General features: G+C 53.6%; 14 protein-coding genes across 14 annotated transcripts; 2 read left to right on the forward strand and 12 right to left on the reverse strand.

The window, feature by feature from the left end:
- Positions 1-592: 592 nt before the first annotated feature.
- N7459_000288 (wax synthase family protein) lies at positions 593-1,924 on the reverse strand (the record flags this gene model as incomplete). Its single annotated transcript, XM_056939473.1, has 2 exons — positions 593-1,115; positions 1,167-1,924. The coding sequence occupies 2 exons, from the start codon at positions 1,922-1,924 to the stop codon at positions 593-595; spliced, it is 1,281 nt and encodes a 426-aa protein (XP_056803753.1).
- A 319-nt stretch (positions 1,925-2,243) lies between these two features.
- N7459_000289 (DUF924 family protein) lies at positions 2,244-2,840 on the reverse strand (the record flags this gene model as incomplete). The annotated part of the gene is made up of 2 exons (XM_056939474.1): positions 2,244-2,250; positions 2,317-2,840. 2 exons carry the CDS (start codon positions 2,838-2,840, stop codon positions 2,244-2,246), a joined length of 531 nt encoding a protein of 176 aa, XP_056803754.1.
- An 817-nt stretch (positions 2,841-3,657) lies between these two features.
- N7459_000290 (uncharacterized protein) lies at positions 3,658-4,100 on the reverse strand (the record flags this gene model as incomplete). Its single annotated transcript, XM_056939475.1, has 2 exons — positions 3,658-3,930; positions 4,053-4,100. 2 exons carry the CDS (start codon positions 4,098-4,100, stop codon positions 3,658-3,660), a joined length of 321 nt encoding a protein of 106 aa, XP_056803755.1.
- A 722-nt stretch (positions 4,101-4,822) lies between these two features.
- On the reverse strand, positions 4,823-5,785 carry N7459_000291 (uncharacterized protein; the record flags this gene model as incomplete). The annotated part of the gene is made up of 1 exon (XM_056939476.1): positions 4,823-5,785. One exon carries the CDS (start codon positions 5,783-5,785, stop codon positions 4,823-4,825), a length of 963 nt encoding a protein of 320 aa, XP_056803756.1.
- Positions 5,786-6,453: 668 nt separating this feature from the next.
- tif1 (putative eukaryotic translation initiation factor 4) lies at positions 6,454-7,929 on the reverse strand (the record flags this gene model as incomplete). The annotated part of the gene is made up of 4 exons (XM_056939477.1): positions 6,454-7,466; positions 7,523-7,591; positions 7,663-7,737; positions 7,893-7,929. The coding sequence occupies 4 exons, from the start codon at positions 7,927-7,929 to the stop codon at positions 6,454-6,456; spliced, it is 1,194 nt and encodes a 397-aa protein (XP_056803757.1).
- A 494-nt stretch (positions 7,930-8,423) lies between these two features.
- On the forward strand, positions 8,424-10,025 carry N7459_000293 (putative F-box and JmjC domain protein; the record flags this gene model as incomplete). Its single annotated transcript, XM_056939478.1, has 2 exons — positions 8,424-8,710; positions 8,837-10,025. 2 exons carry the CDS (start codon positions 8,424-8,426, stop codon positions 10,023-10,025), a joined length of 1,476 nt encoding a protein of 491 aa, XP_056803758.1.
- A 169-nt stretch (positions 10,026-10,194) lies between these two features.
- N7459_000294 (low-affinity Cu transporter) lies at positions 10,195-11,066 on the reverse strand (the record flags this gene model as incomplete). Its single annotated transcript, XM_056939479.1, has 4 exons — positions 10,195-10,312; positions 10,381-10,558; positions 10,716-10,920; positions 10,986-11,066. The coding sequence occupies 4 exons, from the start codon at positions 11,064-11,066 to the stop codon at positions 10,195-10,197; spliced, it is 582 nt and encodes a 193-aa protein (XP_056803759.1).
- A 291-nt stretch (positions 11,067-11,357) lies between these two features.
- Positions 11,358-12,287, forward strand: N7459_000295 (chromatin modification-related protein EAF6/MEAF6; the record flags this gene model as incomplete). The annotated part of the gene is made up of 3 exons (XM_056939480.1): positions 11,358-11,555; positions 11,704-11,928; positions 12,006-12,287. The coding sequence occupies 3 exons, from the start codon at positions 11,358-11,360 to the stop codon at positions 12,285-12,287; spliced, it is 705 nt and encodes a 234-aa protein (XP_056803760.1).
- A 356-nt stretch (positions 12,288-12,643) lies between these two features.
- Positions 12,644-13,261, reverse strand: N7459_000296 (CAZyme family GH38; the record flags this gene model as incomplete). Its single annotated transcript, XM_056939481.1, has 1 exon — positions 12,644-13,261. The coding sequence occupies one exon, from the start codon at positions 13,259-13,261 to the stop codon at positions 12,644-12,646; it is 618 nt and encodes a 205-aa protein (XP_056803761.1).
- Positions 13,262-13,305: 44 nt separating this feature from the next.
- On the reverse strand, positions 13,306-15,972 carry N7459_000297 (alpha-mannosidase; the record flags this gene model as incomplete). The annotated part of the gene is made up of 1 exon (XM_056939482.1): positions 13,306-15,972. One exon carries the CDS (start codon positions 15,970-15,972, stop codon positions 13,306-13,308), a length of 2,667 nt encoding a protein of 888 aa, XP_056803762.1.
- Positions 15,973-16,326: 354 nt separating this feature from the next.
- On the reverse strand, positions 16,327-17,712 carry N7459_000298 (uncharacterized protein; the record flags this gene model as incomplete). The annotated part of the gene is made up of 1 exon (XM_056939483.1): positions 16,327-17,712. One exon carries the CDS (start codon positions 17,710-17,712, stop codon positions 16,327-16,329), a length of 1,386 nt encoding a protein of 461 aa, XP_056803763.1.
- Positions 17,713-19,401: 1,689 nt separating this feature from the next.
- Positions 19,402-20,742, reverse strand: N7459_000299 (uncharacterized protein; the record flags this gene model as incomplete). Its single annotated transcript, XM_056939484.1, has 1 exon — positions 19,402-20,742. One exon carries the CDS (start codon positions 20,740-20,742, stop codon positions 19,402-19,404), a length of 1,341 nt encoding a protein of 446 aa, XP_056803764.1.
- Positions 20,743-21,304: 562 nt separating this feature from the next.
- N7459_000300 (uncharacterized protein) lies at positions 21,305-23,855 on the reverse strand (the record flags this gene model as incomplete). Its single annotated transcript, XM_056939485.1, has 4 exons — positions 21,305-21,648; positions 22,098-22,668; positions 22,954-23,127; positions 23,712-23,855. The coding sequence occupies 4 exons, from the start codon at positions 23,853-23,855 to the stop codon at positions 21,305-21,307; spliced, it is 1,233 nt and encodes a 410-aa protein (XP_056803765.1).
- A 709-nt stretch (positions 23,856-24,564) lies between these two features.
- On the reverse strand, positions 24,565-26,336 carry N7459_000301 (MRS7 family protein; the record flags this gene model as incomplete). The annotated part of the gene is made up of 3 exons (XM_056939486.1): positions 24,565-25,626; positions 25,689-26,200; positions 26,270-26,336. 3 exons carry the CDS (start codon positions 26,334-26,336, stop codon positions 24,565-24,567), a joined length of 1,641 nt encoding a protein of 546 aa, XP_056803766.1.
- Between the last annotated feature and the right edge of the window lie 265 nt (positions 26,337-26,601).

The following is a 26,601-nucleotide window of genomic DNA, read 5'->3' on the forward strand; positions in this document are numbered from 1 at the left end:
AGCCATCGGTCTATTGATTCTCTCGTCGTCGCACCGAGTCTTTGTTGACGTTCCGGGAGGTTCAACCTTTACCATGGCCACGCTAATATCCTCCTTGTGAAAAATGAAGGCTCAAGCCATCCGTATCATCCTACCAGCCCAGGGATCACTTGTAAATGCAGTAGAACTACCCGAGTGCCAGTCTCAAACCTTTGTTACTCGAATACCTGGGGGAATTTAACCATTTTGAATGGTTTGAGGTAGCTAATAGCTAATAGCCCCGGTGCGCGAGGCGCAGCAACCCTTGTAGAGGATACAGGATAGGGTTTGAGTCGAAATATCCTGGTTCGAACAATGCAATAGATATGTGGGCTGGTTGTTTTACTACTGCCGACGCTATGCAGCACGTCTAGCAAGCTGTCGACGCCAGCCAAGGGATTCCCACCGAGGTCTATATATACATTGGAGTGATGGTTGAAGTTTTAAACGATGGATGATCCCACAGCCAACCTGGCTGACCATCAGGGATCACTCAACACGAACTATGCAGTCGTGCGTGGAGCTATCTATCATACACCATGATCGCCGTCCCAGCATTCCGAAACTATCGTACTCAGAGCTCGATCTCAAATACTCGAACTAGAACAAGACCGCTGACGACGGCGGCTCCCACCGCAATGGGGAGTCCAGTGATTTCCGCCAAGCTGAATGGCACCATAAACATATCAGGATTGGTCAGCTGGATCACTGGTGTGAAGTACCACGTCGAAGTAATGGCAAGCCACGTCATCGTCCATGCCATTCCCACTACTTTGTGCCAGGCTGGTGGAACAGCTCCATGTGAAGATGCTTGTTCTGAGTCGGAGCCGGCGAAACGCCGCCACAGCGCTTGTACGCCATCCTCGAGCATGATACCGAGCACAAAGGCCAGGTAGAACGGGATGGACCCGGAGTACTCCATCGGAAGACTTTGCAACATGTCGACCATCACATGGAAGACGGCCGAGCAGAAGAAGACAATGAAAATGTTGGTGTAGCGTTCCAGAAGGGAAGATCGACGCAGGCTCAAGATATCCCGGGCGATGAAGTTACTGATGGAGGTGAAAGGCTGGCGCAGGAATTGATGCCAGAATTTCCTGGGAGAATGTGTCAGATTTGAGCCAACGCTACTCTCAGCGCAAACTTACCCCCAGAAATTCCTCAGGGTGTAGGTGTCTGCCATTCTTCCAAACATCGGCGGCCAGTCCGACGGAGATTCCATGTTCGTTCCGACGCTGATTATCGAGAGCAAGCGATAGGCCGAGTCGCCGATGATTCGATTCACCACAAACCAAATGGAGAGATGTGTGCCTGCGCGTTCCAGCCACTGGCTCCCTGACACATTCCACACCACAGTTGAGGAGAGCGTGCCTGGTGGAGGAGCTTGCTGGATAGAGGTCGTTTGTACAATATCCAGAGCCAAATATTGCCAGGCGAGGATGGCAGATTGGCGGAACAGGAAGCGACTCCGCGGCATGGAGAGCTTGCCCTGTCGCACATAGTATCGTGGCTGAGGAGGGATATTCTTCACCTGCCATGGAGTGTTGATGCCCCGAATCTGAACCAGAACTCGAAGCGCCGCGAAGAAATACGCCACAAGGGTGTTGCCTTTCACCACACGAGAGAGATCATGTCGATCCAGCGGATTGATCAAGAGGACATTGGTAGCTTGCAATGTCACAATGATCAATTGAGATATCGCCTGGCACCATGCAGGACTACCCGCAGGCGCAAAGGGGCGTATGAATCGACTGGCAATGCATATCATGCATGGAATGGCGAGATACCGGAGCGGCGATCGCTTTGCAGTCGCGATCAGCAGAACCGCCGGGATTGTATTCTGAAGGACATAGAAGGAAAAGAAGTCCAGCAAATTCGCTGTGGTCGACTCGTGCAGCCCATACATTGAGTGTTTTTGTGGGCGATGTCGTAATCTCCAGACGCTTTTATCTCAAACAGCGCGAGAAGTCGGGAACATAGGCTTGACTCCAAATATGCAAGCAGCCAACAAGGTCGAGCGTATTCCCGGATCCTGAAGGGGTGAAATTGGATGCAGTCGGAGAGGCGAAGTGAGTTGGAATAGGGAGAGCGTCGGTAACGAGTTTTTTCGTTTTCAACAACGTTGGCCCCCTAAAATTAGCAATTCGGGGCGAACTGCCCACATGTAAATGTGTCATGACATTCATGGCTCTGGCACGCTAGTCATGCAAAATCCTAGAGCCTAATCAAAATCTAGAATACGTATATTGTGGTTCTCTTTGGTTCAGAATCCCTCCTCGCCTGGTGTCTGCAACTCACGCCCTTCCCAAGATCCGGTCACGGTGAACGAAGCGTCCATGCTGCTTGATCTGATCATAGAAATTCTGTGCCCAATGCAAGTCGTATGTATTCCCCAGTTCCTTGAACAGCTTGAGTGACATCTCTTGATCCTTCAAGTTCTCGGAGTGGTTGAAAGGCGAGTACAAATATCGTCGCTGGACGTCGGGGAACTGTTTATCCCAGCCTTGATCAACCACATATCGTGCCACCGACAGCGGCGCCTGTGGGTCGGTTGCATATGCCTGGGGCGTTCCACGAAAGATATTCCGGGGTACTTGATCCAGGAGCAGGATCAGGGCCAGGGCCCCTTCGCCGTTACCGGCGCGAGTCCAAGTATCGAGTTGGCCCGCCCTGGCAACTTCGTAGGACTCGCCGAGATGTTTCCGAACATGCGCATCGTCCGCTGGGCTGCCGTACCAGAAAGATTTCTGTTTCAGGTAGTCGCGCGAGGATTTGGCACCGAACCAGAAGTCGAGGACATCTTGATAAGTCTTGACTGGCATGATTCGTCTCATGGATGCGAGAGGGGAAGTGGCAGACCGGGAGTCTCACGCGGTGGGTTGTGAAGTGAGCAGCGATGCCAGGTGGAAGTGACGAAGTAAGCTGTGTCTCTGATCACGATCGACGCGATTCAGCCGATGACGTCACAAGGCTGGCCCGGTGCATCTCGACAACGAATCCACGAACTATAGAGTTACAGGTTGGCAGATAGAGAAAAGACAAAATTGGGCTCCCCGTTCATCTGTGCCCAATAGACATCGCCGACAAGAGTACCAGCGTCCCGAACATAGCCTGCAACCGCGCCCGCGATGTTCACCAGCGAACTGAACACGCCCCGATGGTGTTAGCGGTTTTTTCGAAGCCCGCAGTGGTGAAGACAAAAAGACTCCCACTGATCTCCTCGTTGGTCAACGAGAATCCGGTCGGTCCAAATGATGGAGAAGAAGGTGCTTAGCCACGAACAGAATAATTGAGTGAGTTCATGGAATGAACAGAAGGACTGGATTAACGAAGGAACTAGAAACTACCGAGATTGCCAGGAAATCTGGCCCAATTTATGCTGTACCGAGTCCATAAATCTTCATACATGGTTGATATTGAACGAGACAATCTGGGAAGAAGCGCGACTGATGTGTCTGCTATCCATGCATCATTGCAGCATGTCGTGGACTTGGCTCCCCTCCTAACAGCAGCAGGAATCATACCGAGTCGAAACAATCCTTACCCAACCACGGTCGTGCAGCTTCCCATTTCAAATCATCACCAAAGATATATGGCGAGACGGGTTTGCACCGCGACTTAAGCAACAGCCAGATCAGTTCACGTCAGCTCCCACAAGACTTGCTCGACGTCTCTCCGGGCCCGTCGCAGGGCATCATCTACTTCGCCATTTGCATGCTGTGATTTGAATTCATAGTGGAGCTGGACAAGGTCATTCGCTCGCCGCGAATCTTCTTCCTTGAGGAGTTGGCTCGCAATCTTGTCCTCCGATTCAGCTGTCGTCGCAGGCTTGCCTCCCTCGGTGGTCGTGGAGGTTGTGGAGCTTGGCACAGTCTTGTGCACATTTACCAAGGCAAGTGCTTCCGTATGTCCCTGGGATGCGTTAGAATGTAATCGCTTACAGTGAGGGTTCCTCTCCACCCCGCGTGGCGACCTGGGAGTAGAGGAAGAGGCTCTGGTGTCACGATCGAAGGGATGTAAAACAAACCACATACACAGACCTGCAGGGAAGTGATATCGGATAGGATCTCTGCCACCTGCATGGCGGGCAAGAGGGAGCGCTCTGGCTGTCTTGATCTTTTCAAGGTGCGTAGTTCAAGTGGCGACGTGCGGGAAGATTAAGGAATGTCTTGGCAACGCATCTCCGTCAATCTATAGACTACCAGCAGAAGAACATGGCGAGTAAATTCGTGGCTGCGTGGTGCATGCTTGCGTGCCTCTTGCTTCGGTGTCTATGACAAATGACCTTTTTCTAGACATCCATATGTCAGCGTCATTTCATTCAACCAACAAATGGGATATTTACCTCGCACCGCGTCTTGAAGTCCTCGTAATTCCCATCTTATGCCTGGTTGATCTAGAAAATGTCCTGGTTGCTCCTTGACATTCAAACACTCCCGATCAAATGATGGAGCTTTCGACGAGGGCAACGTAATATCCGATTGTGGCTGGCCACACTCTATGTTCGTAAATGTTGAGTTCCTGATGGAAATCCCTCGTACTTACATCGCGAGTGGGATACCCCGAGTGCTAGCCATGGCAGATCAGCTGCCACCGTACCCAATAATATGCGAATTCTGGATGGATGTCCTCTTAGAGAGGTGGATGCTAGGCTGCCGCAGCACCTACGAGGTGTCATTACTCAGAGAAATTGGATTCCAGCTTGCATGTGAATGAAGCATCTTCAAAGATATTCGAGATTCCAGTCCTGCAACTCAAGGGTATCATAAACGTGCCATCCTGTGAAAAAGGGCCTCAGCGGCGATCACGCAACATCCTCCTCATCCGACGACGTAAGATCCTCTTCCGTAATAGGCGGCAAGGCAATGAATCCATACTTCCGCGTCCCGTCGGGCAACAGCACCGATCCATCCTCGAACTGATGCGCCATTGCAAACTCCTGCTTCTCAAAGTGCTCTTCCTCCAGCAGCAAGAACATGACCATATGCTCCAACGAAGGCCAGTTCCAGCCTTCCTTTCTCAGCCAGTGGATGATGCGGCGACGGTAGAGGTCGTTGTCCAGTCCGGTAATAAAGGCGTCAATGAACAGGCCCTCGTTCTTCTGCTGCAGGCGCTTCTGCTGGCGGCGGAAATCGTTGGCTGCGTCGTAGTATTCCTCGATGCTGCGTTTATTTTGTTTCATGACGGCTGCGAGCACAGACTGCAGGGTAGATGAGGCAATTGCCGAGTTTGCAGTTGAATCGACGGCCAAGACGGAGCCGCCCTCAGCGGGGGTTTGGTTAGAGACACCAGGTGCGCCGATCTTTCGAGCATGAAGTCGTTCCCTGCTTCTAGCAGTTTGGTCCTGGGCAGCCTTGGACGTGACAACATGCTCCGACTCCTCAGGGAGGTACAGACGCTCGAGCTCGGTGATGCAGGTGCGCAGTGGCTTGTTCATTTTCCCTTTGTCCTCGACATACTCGTGGAGAGGCTCTAGGGCATGTCGAAGCTGACGACGCAGTAGCCGGAGACGGTGGTGGCTGCCATCCGTCTTGCTTGCGAGAACTGTGGCGATGGAGGCAACGACAACAAGGAGATCGTTGAGACATTTCTTCATGGCGAGGTTTTCGTTCTCACTCGCAGCCATTTCCTCCTGGGTGGTGATAAGGCTGGTGGTCAAAGCCTCGTTCTGCCTGTCCAGTTCATATCGCCAGAGGAGACTAACGGCGGCAGTCAAGTCCACATCATTTGATCTGTCTATCCCCGCGGATAATTCTGGGCTCGTCATCTTATAGGGCTTGCCTTGATATTCGACGCGTCAAAGGGCTGAGATGAAGATCGATCGAAATGGATGGGTTACTGACGGGAATAGCTGCGAGAAATAGGCAATAGATGTGCGGTGGGACAATATGGAGAGGGTCTTCGGAGATGGGGAAACGAGGGCTGAAAGGGTGGGTGTAGACCAAAGAGAGATGAAAGCACGGGGTTGTAAGCGAGATGTGGGAGAAGGCGAGCAACACAACACAGAGACCTCACATAGCAGCGGATGTTTCCGTCAACCTTCAGAGAACAGATACGAGTTAAAGCACGAACTCCGTGAGGAACAAGTCATATTTTGGCCCGATCTATTTGATTAAGTACGGTAATTGCAGCATCCTTAACCAACCAGAGCGAGCTAGATACAAGAAAAACGGAGAGAAAATGCGGGAAAAAATGAAACCGTGGCAGCAACGAAACGCACAAACATGTCACATCTCCGTAAGTGCAGGGGACATAGGAAACCATAGCAATGGTCAAAGGGGTGGCGCAGGCCCATCAACGCACCATGCTAATGGAGCCTTGGCCAACTCCCGCGGACCACCGCGAGCGGAAATGCGTTGGGAAACACAGAAAGCCACTTTTGACGCAGGTTCTGCGATCGTAATCCGCATCAAGACATAAAAAGGGTGAGGGTGTTTAGATGAGGTCGGCAACGTTCATGGGCATCTCCTCGACCTGGGTGCTGTAGAACTGCTCGATCTCACGGAGCATGCGGACATCGTCGGCGGTGACGAAGTTGATGGCAACACCCTTACGACCGAAACGACCACCACGACCGATACGGTGAATGTAGTTCTCACGGTTGGCGGGCAGGTCGTAGTTGATGACCAGGGAGACCTGCTGGACATCAATACCACGGGCCAGAAGGTCAGTGGCAATCAGGACACGGGAGGAACCGGAGCGGAACTCCTTCATGATAACATCACGCTGGCCCTGCTCCATGTCACCGTGCATGGCGGAGACAGTGAAGTCACGGGCAGTGAGCTTGTCGGTGAGCCAGTCGACCTTTCGGCGGGTGTTGCAGAAGATAACGGCCTGGGTGATGGTGACGGTCTCGTAGAGATCGGACAGGGTGTCGAGCTTCCACTCCTCCTTCTCGACGGCGATGTAGAACTGCTTGATACCCTCAAGGGTAAGCTCCTGCTTCTTGACCAGGATACGGATGGGGTCACGCATGAACTTGGTGGTGACCTCCAGGACATCCTGGGGCATAGTGGCCGACAGCAGGGTGACCTGGGTGGACTGGGGAAGGAGCTGGAAGATGTCGTAGATCTGCTCGGTGAAACCACGGGACAGCATCTCATCAGCCTCGTCGAGGACGAACAGCTTCATGTTGTCGGTACGGAGGACACGGCGCTGGATCATGTCCTGCACACGACCGGGGGTGCCGACAACGACCTGGGGGCCCTCGCGGAGAGCAGTCATGTCCTCACGGACATTGGTACCACCGATACAGGCGTGGCACTCAATGCTCATGAAGTCACCGATGGCAACAACGACCTTCTGGATCTGCTGGGCCAGCTCACGGGTGGGAGCGAGGATCAGAGCCTGGCAGGCCTTCAGGTTGGGGTCGAGCTTCTGGAGGGCGGAGATGGAGAAAGTGGCGGTCTTGCCAGTACCGGACTGGGCCTGGGCGATAACATCATTGCCTAACGCCCTATAATTCAGCGCCTAATTTCGTAGATTTTCGATCGGAGCTACTCACCCTTGATGATGGGCATGATGGCACGCTGCTGGATAGCGGAGGGACGCTCGAAACCGTAGGCGTAGACACCTGGTCGCCAGTTAGGAATTTTCTGCAGGTACCCCGCCACGGGGTTTAGGAGGATTGGAATTATCACATACCGCGAAGCAGCTCAGGCTTCAGGTCCATCGAGTCAAAAGAGTCGGTGATCTCATCGTAGTTCGACTCGATGAGTCCTGTAAAATGCGCAAGCAAGCGAAGTCAGTCTTTGGGCTCCTATCGCTCGATTCACCATGTACTATCGCCACCCAAGATCGCACACAACCCTGATCAGACAGAACGGGCACATCTTTCCACATCAAGAGAAAAGGGAAAAGAGGTGAACACATACCCTCGGGAAGATCCTCGAGGCCCTTGTCGTTCGACATATTGGCGGTTGAAAACGTGGGTGATCACAGGCGACTTGTCGCTGTGACCGGGTGGGGTGAAGGTAGAGCGAACGGTGCCCTGAGGGTAGTTCGCAGCAGAAATTCGAAACTAGTATCACAGCTCTTCCGGCAAGAAGAGCGCTTGAGATACTAGGTGGTGGTGATGACAGGTGTGGATTTGTTCACAAATGGAGTGGGAAGAGAAGAGGAAGAAAAAATCGACGGCGACGGGACGCCATTTGCTGCCGCCGCTTTTTTTTTTTCAGGGTGGGAGCGGGCCTCACCGCCTACCGAATGTGGGGGCTGGCCGGCCAAGCGAGTATGCATCGCTGCGCATTGTTCTTCCTACGATTGTTCTTTTCAGTCCTTCATTTTGTTTGTTCTTTTTCTGATTTATCGTGTCGGCTGTGTCTATTCGCTGCATTCACGCAAGTTTGGGCCGTTGGGGGTGCTCGGACCGGCAGAAAAAAAAATTGAAGCCCTAGGCGCGAACCATGCCTGACATCACATCGTTCCCGGATTATCCACATGCCCAAGATGGGGAGAATGGAATTGAAGCCATTCCCAGTCATCCATTGGGTGTCAAGCCAAGTGGGAATGCTCTCCTGGCTACATGGAGTCTCCGGGATGCACTAGGCTCTTTTCAACTGCTCCCAGACGAGCTGATTCTATTGCTGCTGGAATATTTAGATGGTCCCAGCCTTTTGCGCATTGGGCGAACATGTAAGGCCCTATACGCCTTTGCTCGAGCTGAGGAATTATGGAAGACGCTGTTTGTTGGGTAAGTCCATACCCTGTGCTAAAGAAAATCGACATACAACACTAGCACATTGGGCTATGGCATGTTATACCAGCAGTCATAGCGGTATGGATGCCGTGAAAGACTTTCCACTAATACAAATAATAGATCAGCCCCAGAATCATTCACATGGCGGGGAACATGGCGAGGCACATATCTCAATCTTCCCGCCTCCAAAGTTCCAACGGTGGACTGTTCGCATCTCTACTCAGATACCCTCTATCGACCCTTCAACTGCGCGCACATCGTGCTGGATCCTTTTGTCACTAAGATCCCTGCACGCAATCAAATCCCTCGTCTCCCAGATCTGTCACCGGAAGAATTCCATGAGAGATGGGCAGATCATCCATTCATTCTCACCGAACCAGTGAAGGCGTGGCCAGTCTACAAGGACTGGACGGTCGGTACCCTCCTGTCACGATATGGCCAGGGCACATTCCGTGCCGAAGCAGTCGATTGGCCGTTACGCACCTACGGGGACTACATGGCAGACAATTCCGACGAAAGCCCGTTGTACCTGTTCGATCGGGCTTTTGTCTCCAAGATGGGGCTGGCAGTGGGCCCACCCGAGCAAACGCCCAAGGCAGCATACTGGCCACCACCGTGCTTTGCTGAGGACCTCTTCTCAGTATTGGGCGAGGATCGGCCAGACCGACAGTGGCTCATTGTTGGTCCCGAGCGTTCCGGCAGCAAGTTTCACAAAGATCCCAACGCCACCAGCGCCTGGAATGCGGTACTCCGAGGCCCCAAGTACTGGATTATGTTCCCCTCCGGTGACAAGCGGCCTCCTCCGCCAGGTGTCTTCGTATCTGATGACCAGAGTGAAGTGACCTCACCATTGAGTATCGCAGAATGGCTGTTTACTTTCCATGCCGAGGCACGGCGGACACCGGGTTGTATGGAAGGAATCTGCGGGGAAGGCGAGATCTTGCACGTCCCCTCTGGCTGGTGGCATTTGGTGGTGAACCTGGAACCCTCCATCGCCATCACCCAAAATTTTATTCCTCGGGCCCACTTGAGCGCAGCACTAGACTTCTTATCCAACAAGGCGGACCAAGTATCCGGATTCCGGAAGAATGTCGGCAATCCGTATGACAAGTTTGTCAGTGGCATGCATAAGGCCTACCCAGATCTGCTGAACCGGGGGCTGGAAGAGCTGCAAAGGAAAGCAGATGGCAAGAAGCGCAAGTGGGACGATATCGTCCATGGAAAAACAGAAGATGCCTCCGAAGAGCAGAATTCTGGAGGCTTCACTTTTGGATTTGGCGACGACGGGAGTGATGTTGAAGTCCCATGAATTTATGCTCCAGCGAAAGGTTGGACTGCGCTATATACAATACACACTCAAAACTAAATACTCTGCAGATATCGACGGGCCAAGATGCAAGATGGAATTCACGAAATTATGCCGCAGCCTCATCGTCAATCATAAGACCCCGGCACCCAGGTAAATCTTCTGCGAATGTTCAGTGGCACGCAATTGTCTTGGTAGCTGGAGCACCGTCCGCAAAGACCAGATAACCAATAAAAGCACCCACTGCCACTGCAATCATGACCATGCCATTGTAGGTCATAAACAGCAGCCTATACCCAGGGAAGGTCTACATTAGTATTCCACTCAGCCAGACTGGTCCAGACCACATCCCACTCACATGATGAAAAAGCTATAGAACACTTGAATGGCATAAAGTGCCGCCAATGTGATCTTCCCTTGGCGCGTAATCGCGGCCCTGTTGTCCCTTCCTACAAGCAGTGGTGAGCGTTCGCCACCAACGGGCGGGAGTGTCTCGGCGTGGACGTTGGCAGTGATCGGGTCGGCGATCCCATTTTCTGCAGAGCCAGACATCAATGAGAGCAAGCTCATGCAGGGAGGCAACAACAAGAGGGTTCATGTTCAACACCAAAGCCATCATGCCAACGTCAACCAGTCAAAGAAAACACCTGCTGCTCTCCCAGCATGCCTCTAATAAGGAGAAAAACGACTTACCTGCACCGGTGGCTGTAGTTGCTGTAAAAGCATTTAGGCGCTTCGCATGAGCATCCTCATACCGTCGTGTCACTTGTCGGATTCCTTCATAGCCTGCGGTGAGGAGGACGATCAGGATGAGTGAGAGAATGAACGAGAGCGGGCCGGTGATGTGCCACTGGCGGAAGATGATGCACAGGTCTTTCGATGACCAGGTGAATACCATCTAGTACAAAGCAAGACAAGGTTAGCAACACAGCAGATCCCCAGATGCAGTCCCCGTGTACTTGCATTCATGTTGCACTTGGCCTCCATGTCCATGCCGCCATGGTCCATGTGGCTGTGGTCCATATGGTGCATCGAGTGGTCCATCATGCAGAGCAGGGATCAATAAAAAGGGTAAATCAAGTCAAGAATATCGTGACACAGGGAAGGAGGTTGTCTCCGAGTAGTAAACAGAGGGGATGGCGAGATGGCCAGCAGCTGCATGCAAACCAGACAAACGCCGGCACACGATAAGCTCGCAGCCGAACTTGGAAGGCGTTAACCTTCCAATCCCGCAGTTGCTGTGCGTCTTTGCTCTGAACCAGACTCTTTCGCTCTTATCCCTCCCTGGAGTTGGATAAGCATCTTCTTTCAAGCAAATTGTCAATTCCCCCCACGATGGCTGAGACTGCGCCCGCCGCCCCGGCGGTGCCTGCGACCAGCACGCCTGCGACACCAGCGACCGGCGCAACGGCAGGGGCCCCAAATGCGCCCGCCGACCAAAACGCTACCAGTCGCGGACTACCATACTACGAGAAGCTAAGGCGAGAGCTTCGGGACACACTCGGGAAAAAGCGCTTGATGGACAAGAGCATGGTGAGTGATGGAGTCTGCGGTAACACCCATCCTTTGACGCTTCGGGACAGTCTCGAATCAGCTCCAATGCACACGGACCGCATCGCCAGAGCTCAAAAACCGCAATAAACCAACAAACAAGATGAACTAACTTATACAATCCCTCCAGGCCCAACTTGAAGACCAAATATTCCGCTTTGAGCAATCCTACCTCGAAGAAACCACCGCAGGCAACATCATCAAAGGCTTCGACAACTACATCAAAGGCTCGTCCAACACCTCAAGTCTTGGTGCGTCAGGACTGAGCCTCGGGTCTGGAGTCAGCGGACGGCGCAAAGCAGCGGTCACGGATGCAGATCGAGTCTTCTCGCGCAGCTCGGCGAGCTACATGATGGTAAGTCGCAAGGAAGCCCACGCAAGCAGGGTACCTTCATGTTGTACCGGTGGCTGATATTCGTGCTTTTTCTGTAGGATTCTCCGGGTCCTTCGTCTGCTCAAACGACCCCTTCGCACGCCGCAACGCCTACATCCACATCCGGCGGCAATGCGCCTTCGAATAAGAGCAATGCTGGCGATGGATCTGTCTCTGCATCTGCTAGTGTCAAGAATGTCTCTGGCTCGTCGAAGAATAAGAAGAAATCTTCTGGCGGCTCGAAGAATACCAAAGGCAAAAACCAAACGGATGATTTTTCTGATGATGGTGGGGATAAACCGCCTGTCAAGCGATTGAAAATCAGCTATGGACGGGACTAGACCATTCGCTGATATCCTTGATGATTGGATGGATTGTCTTATGACATCAAATTTTGCATCTGTTTCTCTTGCTTGGAGTTGGGATGGCTTTCTTGATTACCTCGGAGTTTTTTCTCGAGCAAAGCTAGGCGCAGGGGAAAATGGGGTCTATGTTATATTATCATCATGTACATCACGGCTAGTGAAGAGGACAGCACACATTACGCAAATCCTATGGATTTTTCATTCATCACGATATGCATTAAACTTAAAACTGAGCCACATAGCACTATGAAGGGGAGGGAAGAGCCAGCTGTCAAGAATGCCATCTCTAAGCTCAGGTAATTGGATAGGCTCACGCTTGAGCTATCCTCTCATCACAGCTGGAGCCGGTAAGTAGCAACCTCAAACGCCCGCAACTCGACATTAACCGAAGAGGACCCGGCCACCTTCTCGATCTGCAACTCCTCCTCATCATCTTCGAGCACATTGCATTTCCAAACACGCTTGACAGGCAAGCTACTTTGAATCGACCCGCGAGCTTTTCCACCGAGAGACTCGTAGAAACGCAGGATGACACTCTTGCCAGGGCGCGATGGAATTCCACCGGTGGAGACATCTGCGTCGTCTTCTCCACGCTTGACTACATCCAAGATAACCGAGGGCGCACCATGGAAAGACACAAACTTGAACGCGGCCTTGCAGGCTGACATCTGGGCGCTCACTCGCTCCACAACAAGTGGCTGATTGAAATTGTATCCGGCACGAACGGTACGATCATCGAGACCACCGGAATGGGGAAGAATAGCGTAACGAATGCGGTGACGACCCATATCGGCGTGAGCATCGGGAGCCTTGGGAGCACGGAGCAGCGACAGACGCATGAGGTTGCCACAGGTAGCAAAGCCATATTTGGAGTCATTGAGGATGGAAACACCGTAACCGTGTTCGGACAGGTCAGCCCATTTATGGCAGCAGACCTCAAATTTAGCCATATCCCAGCTGGAAGATATTAGTGGTAATCTTGATGGAGGACGTATTAAGTGCCATACCTTGTGTTGTAGTGAGTCGGGCGTCGAATAATACCATACTGAGTCTCGTAAGACGCTTCGGTATTCGTCACATCGACAGGGAATTCGACCTTGAGGAACTTCATATTCTCCTGCCACTCGACCTCACTTTCGAATTCCACATAGGAAGGCTCGGAAGACACCGAGGCTGATAGGGCAATGGTGGTCTTGACCCAGCTCTTGGCGCTAATCTGGGTTTCGGTCACAACACTGACTCGGTGTTGGTCGTTCTCCGCTATGATAGTCTTGCCACGGGGAAGCTCCTTTCGTGACTCGAGGTGGAAGACCTCAACGTCCCACGCTTGCCAGTACAGGGGCTTGTCATCAAAGATGACCAGCTGGCCCGCTTTCCCACCTTTTGCAACGACCTCCCTGTTTGCTTCAACATCAAACAACGAAGTGATAGTGCCGTCTTGGACATCTACTCTGAGCTTGCCGTTCTCCAGTCGGAAGATGCCGGGCTCCATCTCAGTCACTGTCACCGCCGCTGTAGTCTTCAAGTTAACCGGCTGACAGGCGATCACTCCGGTAGTACCATTGACCAATGCATACTTAGGCCCATTCGATGTAAGAGCTTCAGGAAGTTTCACAACTTCGGAACGAGGCCATGGCAAGGTGTTTAGGACCACCAGATCTCTACCGTCAACAGAACTAGTGATTCCCAGAGCTTCGAGGGCATCTTTGCGCAGTTTGGCCCCTGTCTTGAAGATCTCCGCATACAGCTTATCAGAGTCGTCATAGCACATCTCAATAGAGCTGCCAGGCAAGCAGTCATGGAACTGACAAAGCAGAACGCCCTCCCACATTTCATCAATCTGCTCTTTGGGATACTTGTAGTCTTTGTCAGATCCACGGATGGTAGCCAGAGTGGCAAGAAGCTCGATCTCACGTAGGAGGAATTCGGACTTGCGGTTGTTGCGCTTGTTGTTTGCCTGAGTGGTATAGGTACCACGGTGAAGTTCAAAGTAGAGTTCACCATACCAGGTTGCAAACTCGGTACCATTGGCAGCGTTCGCCTCTAGCTTGTCAAAGAAGTCATCGACAGACTCGCCCATCTTGACACGCGGAAGAGTGCCGATCTTGTCCGAGAGGCCACGGCACCGGCGCAATTTCTCCAAATGTTCAAACGTAGGGCCACCGCCACCATCTCCCTTGCCAAACACGAGAAGGGAGGATTTGTCCTTGTCCATCGACTTATGCTGGGTAACGCTGCGCCTGAGGTCACCAAAATGCGCCTCGGCCGTATAGGTCTCGGCGGGTGCCATATGGCACATCACCTGGCTGCCGTCCAGCGCAACCCATTGGAAGGTGGTGTGGGGGAAGTTGTTGATGTTGTTCCAGCTGAGCTTCTGAGTGAAGAAGCGGCTCATGCCTGCCAGACGGCAGATCTGAGGGATCTGCGTAGAGTAGCCAAAGGTGTCTGGCAGCCAGAAAGTGGTGCATCGTTTGCCAAAGTGGCTCTCGAAGAAGCGCTGGCCGTACAGGAACTGTCTCACCAGCGACTCGCCACTTGGCATATTGGTATCGTGCTCAACCCAACTACCGCCAATTGGCTGAAAGTGACCTTTCCTCACCCAGCGCTTCACACGATCGAAAACAGTCGGGTAGTATTGCTTGAGCCACTTAAACTGCTGTGCCTGGGAGCAAGTGAAGCGGTGCTCCGGGTAACGATCCATCAAGTCGCATTGGTTTGACCAAGACCGTGCAACTTTGCGTTTCGTTTCTGCCCACGGCCAAAGCCAGCAAGTATCGATGTGGCAATGACCAATAGCGTAGACAAATGGTGCCGTATCCGTCGCATAGACTTCCGAAGAGTCCACCTTTTCACCAAGGTACTTTTGCGCAATCTTCCGCGCCTCGTGGATAGACTCGTTGCTCCCATTGCTGGCTATGAAAGTATCGATCATAGCATTGCCCACCATGTTGGCTTCATGCGCCTCCCAGGAGTCACCAGGGAACTCGCGAGCGGCATCACCGATGATCCAGAAATCGTAGTAGAGGGCACGCGCTGCCAAGTTCACCGCCGTGATCCGTGCCGTGTTGAGAGTATACGACTTGTCAGGATTCGGCGGCTGAATCGAATCGCCTCCCGGTGCGTTCCCGAACATGCCATTGCAGGCCATTTCGATATAGAATGTATGCTCCTTGCCATCCCGCCATGAATCAGGAATGATCCATTCAATTCTCTCTCCGCCTCCAGTCAGGCCCTGCAGCGGGCGACCGTCCTCTGTCCAGACTAAGCCCTCGTTCTGGGCATCCCAATGAAACTCGAGACGTTCTTTCTGGCACATATCTTTGGGGACGGTCAGGCGGATGCGAAACCAGTGGGTAGACCAGCTGGGCCCAAAGGAAGCGCCGATATGTGTGGGTGAGAATTCCTGGGAGGCTGCCTCCTCGAAGGACGGTCGCTGGAGGTCGGGGACTGAGTACACCGACAGCTTCACATGGTCTTCATCGGCGTTCACTGCTTCGAAGTATTTTGACACCAGATTCTGGCCCTCATATTGGCCTGTGGCGGTGAATTGGCGCAGCCGGTCCGTGTATATCTTGGTGATACGCTGGCCGACCGGACGCTCAGCCAGCCGGGGCAGCGAGGGAGCTGGGGCGGGGGCGAGATGCGGAGTTTCTCCACCCATGATTGCGGTGACGTTGATACAGGATGATGGGCGGAACGAGAGACTGTTACTGTGAGAGAATGATGTACAAGACAGTGGATGCAGAGAGAGGGATTCCAGGGAGAATGCGAGCTGTGAGATGTAAGAGGGAAGAGAGAAGAAGGGAGGAGCTGCCAAATGCGGAGGCATGACGGAATGCGGAGCGCCAGGCACCATGGCGATCGGCGCGGGCGATCGGGCCAACATCTACATGTATGAAGATGTCCACTTTCCCCGGGAAGAATGCTCTATTGTCTACATCATCTCTATGCAGCGGTACATATAGTGGTACTTTCATCATCAGGCCATTTCAAAATCACTCGCCACGATATCTCATCATCCAATGTACCTCCCATACGTCGAAAATTCCTGGTCCATCTTCAATCGCTCCCAATCCTCATCCCGAAGGCAAATTGCAACAGCCATCGCACCGTCTGGTGATGGGGGCATCAAATAGAAGAGACTCTCAACGACAGTAAAGCATGGTCGTCGGACTGCCTCTGGTTTCCCGAGTCCAAGATTAAAGTCAAGGTTGTAGCAATTGATCTTAGCCCAGGAGCTAAGCGCAATGCCTGTCGAGATATCAACACCCGCAGTGAAGGAAGCTTTGGTCTTATCTGACGAGCGGGCGAGGAGGGTGGCTAGAGATCGTACTCTGTACACCATATCCATGACATTGGGATCAAGTTGAGAGCGAAGCTGCGAGGCGATGGAACCCAAGGGCTCTGTCTCTACCTTTCCAAGGGTATCTTGATTATATGTCATAGTTTGCAACATGCCCGGGTAGGTCGCGGAGACTCCCATCCGCTGTCGAACATCAACGGCGCGGGCAAATGTGGATGGCGTAGTACTTGCAAGGCGTGCAATCCGGACTCGAGAAATACACTTCCATAAAAACGCGCAGACGGCGTCATCCGTAGAGACAAACCCAGAGGGGAGGGTCTTTGTCTCCATTGCCAGTTTTTTGAGGGCACGCAAAGAGGTCGCAGGGAAGGTCACATAGCTCCAGAGGCAGTTAACAGGCGGCGATGGTGTCGCGCTTTTATCATTCTGCGATGATGTTTGTATTTGCTGAGCAAGTTCTGGGCCCGGCTGGTAGGATTCACCAAGCAGGGGAATAGTTTTGCTCCGGTCCACGTTCCCGTTCGACAGCTCGTCTGCCGTAAACGGCTGACCCTGACAGGCCTTTGACATCAGATCAATGATATGGCTCTGCCCCGTCATGTCCATAGCATTGTGCTGTCCAACGATCGTAAGCATTAGACCCCTGGTGATAAAGGTCGCCTGGACCGCAAAGACCGGTGCAGAGTTGGCAGCCAGCCCTACCGTGTTTCCCGGCAAGTTCAGAGTCAAACAGGGTGCGATGATATTCTCGTCTAGCATCGTCATGGGGAAATTGGCTTGTCGGAGGCTGGTCATTGTCGGCGCGGCTGGATCACGCTGTAGATCTTTGATGACCAGTGGGATGGAGCCTGAGGGCACGATTCTGAAGATACCCGAGTTGCCCTCACTGGCACCTTCATTAATGACATTCCCCGCAAGCCATGGGAAGGAAACAGCCAGCTTGTTCAGGCCGGCTCTCAAAGTGGTGATGATCGTATCTTGAGCAGACGGGTCTGGTACCGAGTAGATGCAGCATATCTGGGTGTAAAGTTTGTACATGGCCGGCTGCTGGCCCAGAATATCGAGCACATTGTGCTCCAGCGTGGGTACTTCTAGCATTGTCAGTAAATGGCGATTGACGTCTTTGCAAGTGTTGTGCGAAAAGCATCCTTTTCAGCTTCCTCGTCTACCTGACACTTTCTGTAACGGGAAAGTGGGCACTGATTGCTGTCTGGGCCAATCATCGTCCGTCGTTTGGATGAGTCAGGGTGAGTCGATGGCGGTCATTAGGGCTAAGAAGGAGGTGGTTAGTATACACGTCTGCTTTACTATTTTGATTTGATTTGTGTCACTTTTGGTTTCTAATCTTCTCTTCACTGTGCCCCTTCCTAGTGCTCATGATGATGGGCCTAATATAGACAACGCACGGCCTATGGTGAAGAGAGCGTCAGCGCAAGGAATGAGTGAACTGAGATTGCCAATAGGAAATAATTCCGCCATTGAAAAGGGAGCGGGAATTGTATATAATCTGGAAGAGCAACAAACTACCTGATCCATAATGTGGAAGTCTCAAAAGATCCATAAGCTAGCCTGAGAGACTAAACACTAATTGGCGAATAAAAGTCAACACGGACATTATCCGGAAGAAACGGGGCCAGCACTCACGCCATCCGGTAGATCCGCAGAGGGGAAACATCATAACAGCGGGATAGCAAACCCCCTAGGCTTGGCGTATGTACATGTATGAAAGGCAATACTCAGCCCAGACCAAGATCCCCAACTACGCCATTGACAGCGAGTTGGAGATAGCAAGATAACCGCGACACCGCTACTTCGCACCCACGCCACTAGATACAAACGCACCGTTGACTTACTCTACTATTGACAACAGTGGATACTCCCAGACCCCGCTCTTTCCTCCCACCGACTTGATCTCCACAGATCCGTGCCCGTCAGTCAGTGGCGCGTTGCAGGGCTGAATGATTGGGCCGGAGGTCTCGAGCGGCGAGCGCTGCAGACGCCTGTGGAACTGGACGGGCCAACAGCGACGATCCAAGTGTGGGATGCAGAATGCGGTCTGCGCTGCGTGCAGTAGGTATGGGATTGCGGTCTGGGCGGGGGTAGCTCATGCTATGTAAGCCGATACGCACTTGCAGGTGTTGACTGTCTCGATTACATACATACATTGGGATCGACGTGCGTGTAGTGGATGTGTCATTTGCATCGGATGCATGGTGCAGATGGTGTAATGAACCTACAGACTTCAAATTACTGAATATGCTACACAGGTCGAAGTTGAGTGTTGAATGCGCGCTGATATCATATCAATCAAACAAAATGTATGGGATAAACGAAGTCAATGCAGGTTTGTTTGATCAGATCCCGAGAAATGTCAATAGACAGTCGAGCGGTGAAGTTGGTAGCTACCTCGTCTTGTATCACTGATAACCCACCAACCACCACCCGAGAAGTAAAAGGAGAGAGGCCATCGAGACCGTCAACGCCTGCCGCTCCATGCAAGTAACAAGAAAAGTCCGAGCCAATGTAAGGGAGAGATGAGATGCCAGCCACCAGATGAAGATGCAGAAACCAAGGAAATATGAAGAGGGAATGTCCAAAAAAAAAAAAAAAAAAAAAAAAAAAAGATATATCAGGTATGGACTAGATGAGAAAGCGCTCAAAAAAGGAAATGAAGTCGTCGTGAGGTCGTGAGAGTCATTCCAAGACTCCGAATATAGATAGGGTATTAAAACAGGCAGAATAACGAGAAAGAGATATGGAAGGAGAGGAAGGAGGGCGGTGCCAGGATCAAACCCATGGATCGCCCTGGGTATAGCTGCGGGGATTCACGGGACCAACCAGCTTGATCTGCGACTTCAATTGCTCACGCCGTCGGTCCCCTTTCGACTCGATCATCTTCTTCTTTGCGCCATCCAGTGCAACGAGCACCTGGCTTTTCCCGCCCTGCAAAGCCCGTACAGCGTCGCGGGTATTCTGCTGCAGTTGCATCTTGAACGGAGGGGCGAGGGAGGGCGTCGGATTCACCGAGCAAAGTTCGACCGTGGGTTCAGCCGCCGGGGATTTCTGGTGCTTGCGCTTCTTGGATTTCTTCGGCGTTTCCCAGATGGCGGACCCATACTTCTGGTACGGCGAGAGCGGCACGGCTAATTGTTTCTGACGGGGCGAGGTGGGTGTGCGGGGACTGAGACCGGCCTCGCTGGCACTGGAGACGGTGGAGACGGAGAAAGCGCGCATTTGCACATTGACGTCGACCGACGAATGCGGCAGTTTGCTCTTGCTGATATTGACCGAGTGCTGGAAGGAGCGCGGGGTGTGTGGAGGATCAACAGGCGCCGTCGCGGGCCGCGGGGAGTCCTTTGTCTTTTGGTCGGTCGAGCCTCGGGAGAGGGTGCGGTGGACGTAGGTCTTGATGGAATCGCGGACGCCATGCGCCAACCCCAGACCCGCGCGGTCGAGCGAGTGCCACCGATGCCGTTTTGCAGAGCGATTCAAGCGACCGTCCTTCTTCCGTGTCTTGCCCGGCTTCAACCCCGGGCTGACCGGTGCAGTGGCCTGCAAGGCCGACGGGGTCGCCAACTCCGGGAAGAAATCCCACTTCTTCTCCCGAAAGTAGTGGTTCGCACCAGTCCGGTGCGGCAGCCAGTGACTGGGGCGACCATACTGCGCATCGGAGCGCGAGGTGGCCAGGTCGGAATCGAGCGAGTCCGTGCGCGAGTCGTTCGAGAGGAAGCGCGGTGGAGATGGATGGATCGGACCCAGACTAAGGTGATCGTGATCTGCGGGGGCCGGGTGATCAACCAAATCACTGAAGTCGTCGGAGCCTGAACTGACGAAGATGGGGTAGCTCTCGGTCGAGTTGCGAGGCTCGCTGGGGCTGCCGACCGTGTCAACTGAGTCGACGGTGCTCGTCCCGTCGCTGTCGTCACTCGAGTCGCTCCACATCACGGAGTACTCGGTCGGGGCGTCGGGCAGCGGTTTTGCGGGGAGTGGTTTGTTGAGGAAGAGCTCGGAGCGGGTGGATGAGAGCATTTTAGGAGGAATCACTCGCTCCAGGCCTTCCAGGGACCGCGATGGGCGGACTGGGGGCGCGGTGCGGTGGCGGGCATAAGGATGCGTTGGCGAGAGCATCGGGGGTTGAAAGGCAGCTGAGAGGTGAAGGCGAGACAAGGCGAGGATGAGAGGGCGTCAAGTGGAGCAGGAGTCGATCTCGACAATAAAGCGCATTCACCGAGTCAAAGGAGGGGGAAAATAGGACATACGCCGACAAAGAACAAGCCACCACCGCGCCGCGCTCGTCAGGGAGACTGGATGATTATCTATGGTGAGTCGAAGCGATCCCGGCGTCATGAAGGCGCACAGACACCCGGATGCGAGGCGCTGCAAGGGAGGAAGAGTTGGCGAGAGGAGAAGGACAGAAATACGGGAAGAGCGAGGTGATAAACCCAACTGCGGTGCATTTGGTGCCGATCAGCCACAGCAAGAATTAAGAGCACAGCTCGAGCCCGAATGGAGACACACATCATCCACCTATTGACATTCCAACCAGAGTGATGACGCCACGCAAGGTGTCTGCAGGACGCCGCATCGACTCCGACGCCCTTGCCGGGATGAGCTGCACCGTTGCCCTGATGCCAACCAGGTCCCACGACTATTGACTCCCTAGAACCTCATGAGTCAACTCCCCCCCCGGCTAGTTCAATTTGGCTGCTTTCTCCATCGTCTCGCGGGTCAATCCATCCGACGCTTTCCGCACGGCACTCAGCCGGCCCAGACGCCGCAGCTTGGCGATCATCGCCTCGTCGCCCAAATGGCTATTGTGCTCGAACTCCGGCTCGCGCGCGTAGGCAACCCGCGCCGCGTCGACGATGATGCGCGCAGTCATGCCGAACACGCGATACCGCTGGGTCTGCACCTGCACCGGTGCCTGTTGCGGAGCCTGGGTCGGAGGCGGAGCCTGGCGATGTTGTTCCTGCGCCGCTAGTTCGATGGGGCCCCGGCGAGGTGTGCGGTCATCACGGACAAAGAACTGGTGCACTAGTTTCGGTCTCGTTCAGCTGGGGAAAAAGCAAAAGGCAAGACAGCGCGAGACAAAAGCAAAGACACAGAATCAACAAAAGATGGGCTGTGGCGTTGTCCTTTCTTAGTCCATCCATACAGGCTACGACTGAGTATACAACATACATACTGTAGTCCTGGTCTCGGGCAAACATGGATCGGTGGGTCGCGCGTTTGACAGCCGGTTCCACTCCTTTGTCCATGTGTTTTTACGCTCTAGAAGCCCTGGAATCATTCCTGGAATGCCGAACAATCCGAGAGTTCCTAGGAACCAGGAAGAAAGGGGTGACTCGGGCTCAGCCCGTGGTCTCCCCGAAGACAACTCCGCCGTCAGAAAAAAAGGGGCAACGAGGAACGACAAACAGGGAGAAGGCACACGCGATAAAAGGAGACCGGAAAAAAAGAAAAGAGAAGATTGAGAAACGTACTGCGCCAGTTGGAATTGTGCCACAAGCTCCATGACCCACGATACCACTCCCCCGGATCCTCACCACTCGCGCTCGCGCTTGCACTAGTGCTCGGACTACCAGCACTAGCATCCGCACCGTCGCGGCCAGGATGCGTAGGATGAGTAGAGTTCGTACGAACGGATTCCGTCCGGCTCAGGAACTGGTGAAACGGCGCCGTGAACACAGCCGCCACCTCGCGAGCATCCAGCTGGGGGATCAGGGAGACTTCCGGATCGGCATTGGCGCCGGAGCGCGGGTCGAACGAGTGCAGCAGCGCGATGCACGGCCGCACCACCAGCTCGGTTTTGGCAAGATTGGCCGGCAACTCGCACAGGTGCTCGACCGCAAAGGGTGCCGGCAGTGGCTGGTCGATGCTGGGGAGGCCGATCTCCTCCCAGGCTTCGCGGCGCGCGGTCTGGAAGGGCGTTTCCGAGAGGCTATCGGCTCGTCCTGGAAGGATCAACGGCTGGTCATCAGTCTGGGAGTACGAACGGCTGGAAATAGAAATTGGGGTGGAGATGGAGGTCGAGATAGGGATCGACAGCGGAGACTCCTTCTCTCAGGGGTATGAGTCCCGCCGATCCGTAATTTTCTGGTCTTTTGCTTTTCTTTTTTTATATTTCTCTTCCGATGATCCAAATCTTGATCCGGAGTGAACCGCAGGGACGTACCTCCCGGTAAAGCAGCCTCGCCTGCATCTATACGTCGTCGCCTCCATTAGCGCAGTCCGCATGTCGTGCATCACCTAGCGAGGCCCTGAAAACAGGGCTGGCCCACGGCCACGCAGCCCAGTCAGGACCAGCATATGGATGTATGTACATATGTATATACATACACGCAGCGCACTCGGTTCGGGGTACGTACATGAACTCAATGTCTTGGCCCGGATCGTAATCACGACCCGGAGGTTGCCCTGGGCATCGGCGTACAGCAGCAGCAGCACAGCCGCTCGCCGGGTCAGCGGAACATCTTCGTATGCCGTTGGCGGAGGAACGTAGTCTCGGAGACGCTGAATGGCTTCCTAAGATAGACTGTTATTCCCACAATCACCCAGATCAAACAATTCGTATTCCAGTCATCACTCCCGAATCCCGTTCTTCTGTTCGTCTTCCATTCTGCTTCTGTCTCAAACTCGCCGCCACGCGACCGAGGTTGGGTTTCAGCGCCATCCCTCAGCCGCGCAAGGGATGTCCATCCACGGCGTGCGGCAGTGGTCTCAAGCCACTGACTTATGCGGTAGTCCCTCTTCGCCGGTTTTCGGCGGAAGGGGGGAGGAGTGAATCGAGTGACACCTCCCCACGCGAGATGAGACCGGTGAGACAGGAGAGCGGAAGTCAAATCTCCGAGCTCATGGCGGAGACGCCGAGACACCGAGATACCGAGAAGCAGGCAGTAGAGAAGGTGAAAGCACAACACTGCAATACAGATTTGGGCGACTGAGCACGAGGACGGCGGGTAGACACAGCTGCGCGCGAACCGGGCCTGGACTCAAATAGTACTGGATGTCCATGCCCTGGCCGTGGGGATTGCAATGTGCATACTGGCGTTGAATCGAGGCGTCTTGAACGGAATTGAGCCAAATATAATACGTACCTGTGAGGCGCGATTCAGCGGGGCCATCTTGTGCGTCGGGATTGCGTCAAATGGAATCCCGTCGAGGTGTTGGCGACGGCCGGCGCTGGTGGTGACGCTGCGACGGTGGATGGTCTGGAGCAGCGAAAGATGCCGTCTCCGCATTCTCGAAGTAGTCTTGGCGATGAACAACCTCACCCGATTCGCACTGGGATGGAGACCCGACGACAGGCTAAGCTAGAATCGAGGCTAATGAGTTCGGGTCCGGCGGGGAAGAACCGAGGTTGGTTCGTGAAGGCTGTCTTGCCGGTGACTAAGAATATCGCCGGTTGATCTACGAGTGAGCACATCGATCTCTCCATATCTCTCCATCTTCTTGTTTACTAGGAAGGAGGTCCCTCATCACAGTCCAGGGAATCTGCGTAGATTGGTCTATCAATACATGGCGCTTTTCATTGCTGAACACCATATCACTGGCCGGATGTCTTGTCAACCCCCCACCGCCGCGATTGCGGTCTTGCCCAAGCAGAGATGGCAACGCACACCGACTAAAGACGTGGCCACGGTACAATCGCGGTAAATGACAAAAAAATCATGGAGAAGATGGCATGTGGGATCAAAAGAGCGTCTCAGCGAGAGATTCGGATCTCGGCAAACAAAGCAAGATGGTAGGTAGTAGAGGAATGAGAGATGGTGGAGGGAGTCTATCGACATAGTGGAGAGAAGAGAAGTAACACAAGATGAGAACTGAAGGGGAGACTGACAAGCAAAAGACAAGAAAGCAACACAAAAGAAACCATAACCGCAACTCTATAAGTTAGCCAAAATTATTTAAACCCAAACAACAGCATGTAAAGTCAACCAATCATGAGATTTACGAGCGCTCGCTCGTCTTTTTGTCGTCCTGGGGGGCAGACTGTTCGACCTTGGCACCTTCATTCAGGGCTTCCGTGGCTTCGGTAGTCTGTTTCTCGGCACCCTCTGAGGCAGCCTCAACCTTGGCCTCCTCTTTCTCGTCGATGTCCTCGGTATCCTTGGGAGCGGAGACACCCTTGCCCTCGTTCTCGCTGTTCTGCTCGTTCTCCTCCTCGATGAGCTCCTCCTGCTCCTTGATGACCTCGAGACGCTGCTTGTTGGTGGCAGCACCCTCGGCGTTGTGCACCTCAAGCTCGATCTCGTGGAACAGCTCCTCGGGAATGCTGGAGAGCACCGACTTGAGGGCATCAATCTGAGAGGCCATCTCAGACTCCTTTCCACCCTGAGTGTACATGTATGCATTGCTCAGAACCAGCAGGGTAGAGGGAACACTCTGCTTCAGACGAAGATCAAGCCACATGGAGAGATCCTCCCGCAGACGGGCGGGAGACATGCCGTGAGTTCGGATACCGCGAGAGGCACTGGCCATCTGCAGCTCAGGAACGGACAACGAAGCAACGCCTTCATAGGAGATGGCCCGATCGTCACGCTTGATCTGGCGCATACGGTGGCGAATGTTATACCGAAGCATTGCATCGGTTCCGAACGAGTTAAGATTCATATAGCGGCAGATAGCCACCAACTGGGGACGAGATAGGTTGTCCAGAGTCAAGTCATCCTTGAAAATCTTGCAGACCTTGATAACATCCTCGGTGGACGGCGACTCGCCGGTGGTGCGGATCTTGCGGAAGAAGTCTGCAAACTCCTCATTCTTCACAGTGGCGGCGGTCAAGGGTAGACCGGTCTCCCGCAGTGTGTTGCGCAGGAAGCCAGAAACCTCCTTGCGCGTTGAGCTCAGGTTCAGAGCCTTGGTCTCACGGGCCTTCTGACCCTCGTAGGTACTGGGCAGCAGGTTGGGGAAGAGCTTCAGAGCGACGGGGAGCAGGAGTTCGGCGAAGGGAACAATGATGAACATCGAAAATGGAACCAACCGTCCCAGATCCTGCACAGTACGGTGAAGCTGTCACAGAAAAATCATGTTAGCGTTGTATTATCCAAACCGAGTGAGATGCATAGACCAACCTGACGGTGCTCCCTTCGGCTAAGCTCATACCCCGCCGCCATCTTGACGGCTAAGCGTGTGCTGATCTTCACCTCTGTAGCCAAAAGCTTGGTACCATCCCAGTAATGTTGCACCTCCTTCTTGATCTTCTGACCAATCGTTAGCTTCTTGGCATCCTTCTTCTCCTCAGCCAAGTGTTTCTCTTCCTCTGCTACAACCGACTTAGTAGTCGCCCCGGTTTTCGTGAGAGTGTTGGAGTCGGTTGATTGAACCTTCGGAGGTTGGGCAGCTGATTGTGTCGGGTGCGCCTGTTCCTGAGGGAGGGGCTTCTTCGCTTGCTCTGCGTTGAATCCGGGAGGAGGGTATGACTGGGAGGAAGATGATGATGTGGATTGCTCGGTGGCATAGCCGCGCTTCTGGGGGATCAAAATCGCGAGAGCGGACACTTGCGACGGGATACCGCGCCCGTTCCGGATGATGCTGCTCGCCGCAGCTACGGAGGCCGGGCCCAGAGCGCTAGCACGGGTGCGAGCTAATTCAAACCACCAGAAAAGTCAGAAACCTTGTTCGTATAGAACATCCACCGTCGGGATGGTCTTACCAGCCAGGGTCGGCCGCAAAGCGGGGGTGCTGCGCACCAGTCGCGCGGATCTCATGGTGGCGGACATTTGCGGATTTGCGGAAATGTTGGGGTGAGAAAAGGGAGAAGAGCCCGAGGGATCGAGCGAGGGGGGGATGCGGGATGCGCAAAATTGAACAGAAGCGAGAAGACGGCACGATCCCGAGATGTACCACAATGATTCAAGTAGAAGGAATGATGATATTGACAGGACAGTTGAGAATAGCCGGGAAAGATGTGATGCCCGTGGCCATCACGTTTCCCCACGTGACCGCATTCGGCCTCGGGGTTTGGTCGGAGATAATCGCGATTCT

Source organism: Penicillium hispanicum (genome assembly GCF_028827665.1).
Source record: "Penicillium hispanicum strain IBT 35686 chromosome Unknown utg000001l_segment0_segment0, whole genome shotgun sequence".
In the NCBI taxonomy this organism is placed as follows: domain Eukaryota; kingdom Fungi; phylum Ascomycota; class Eurotiomycetes; order Eurotiales; family Aspergillaceae; genus Penicillium; species Penicillium hispanicum.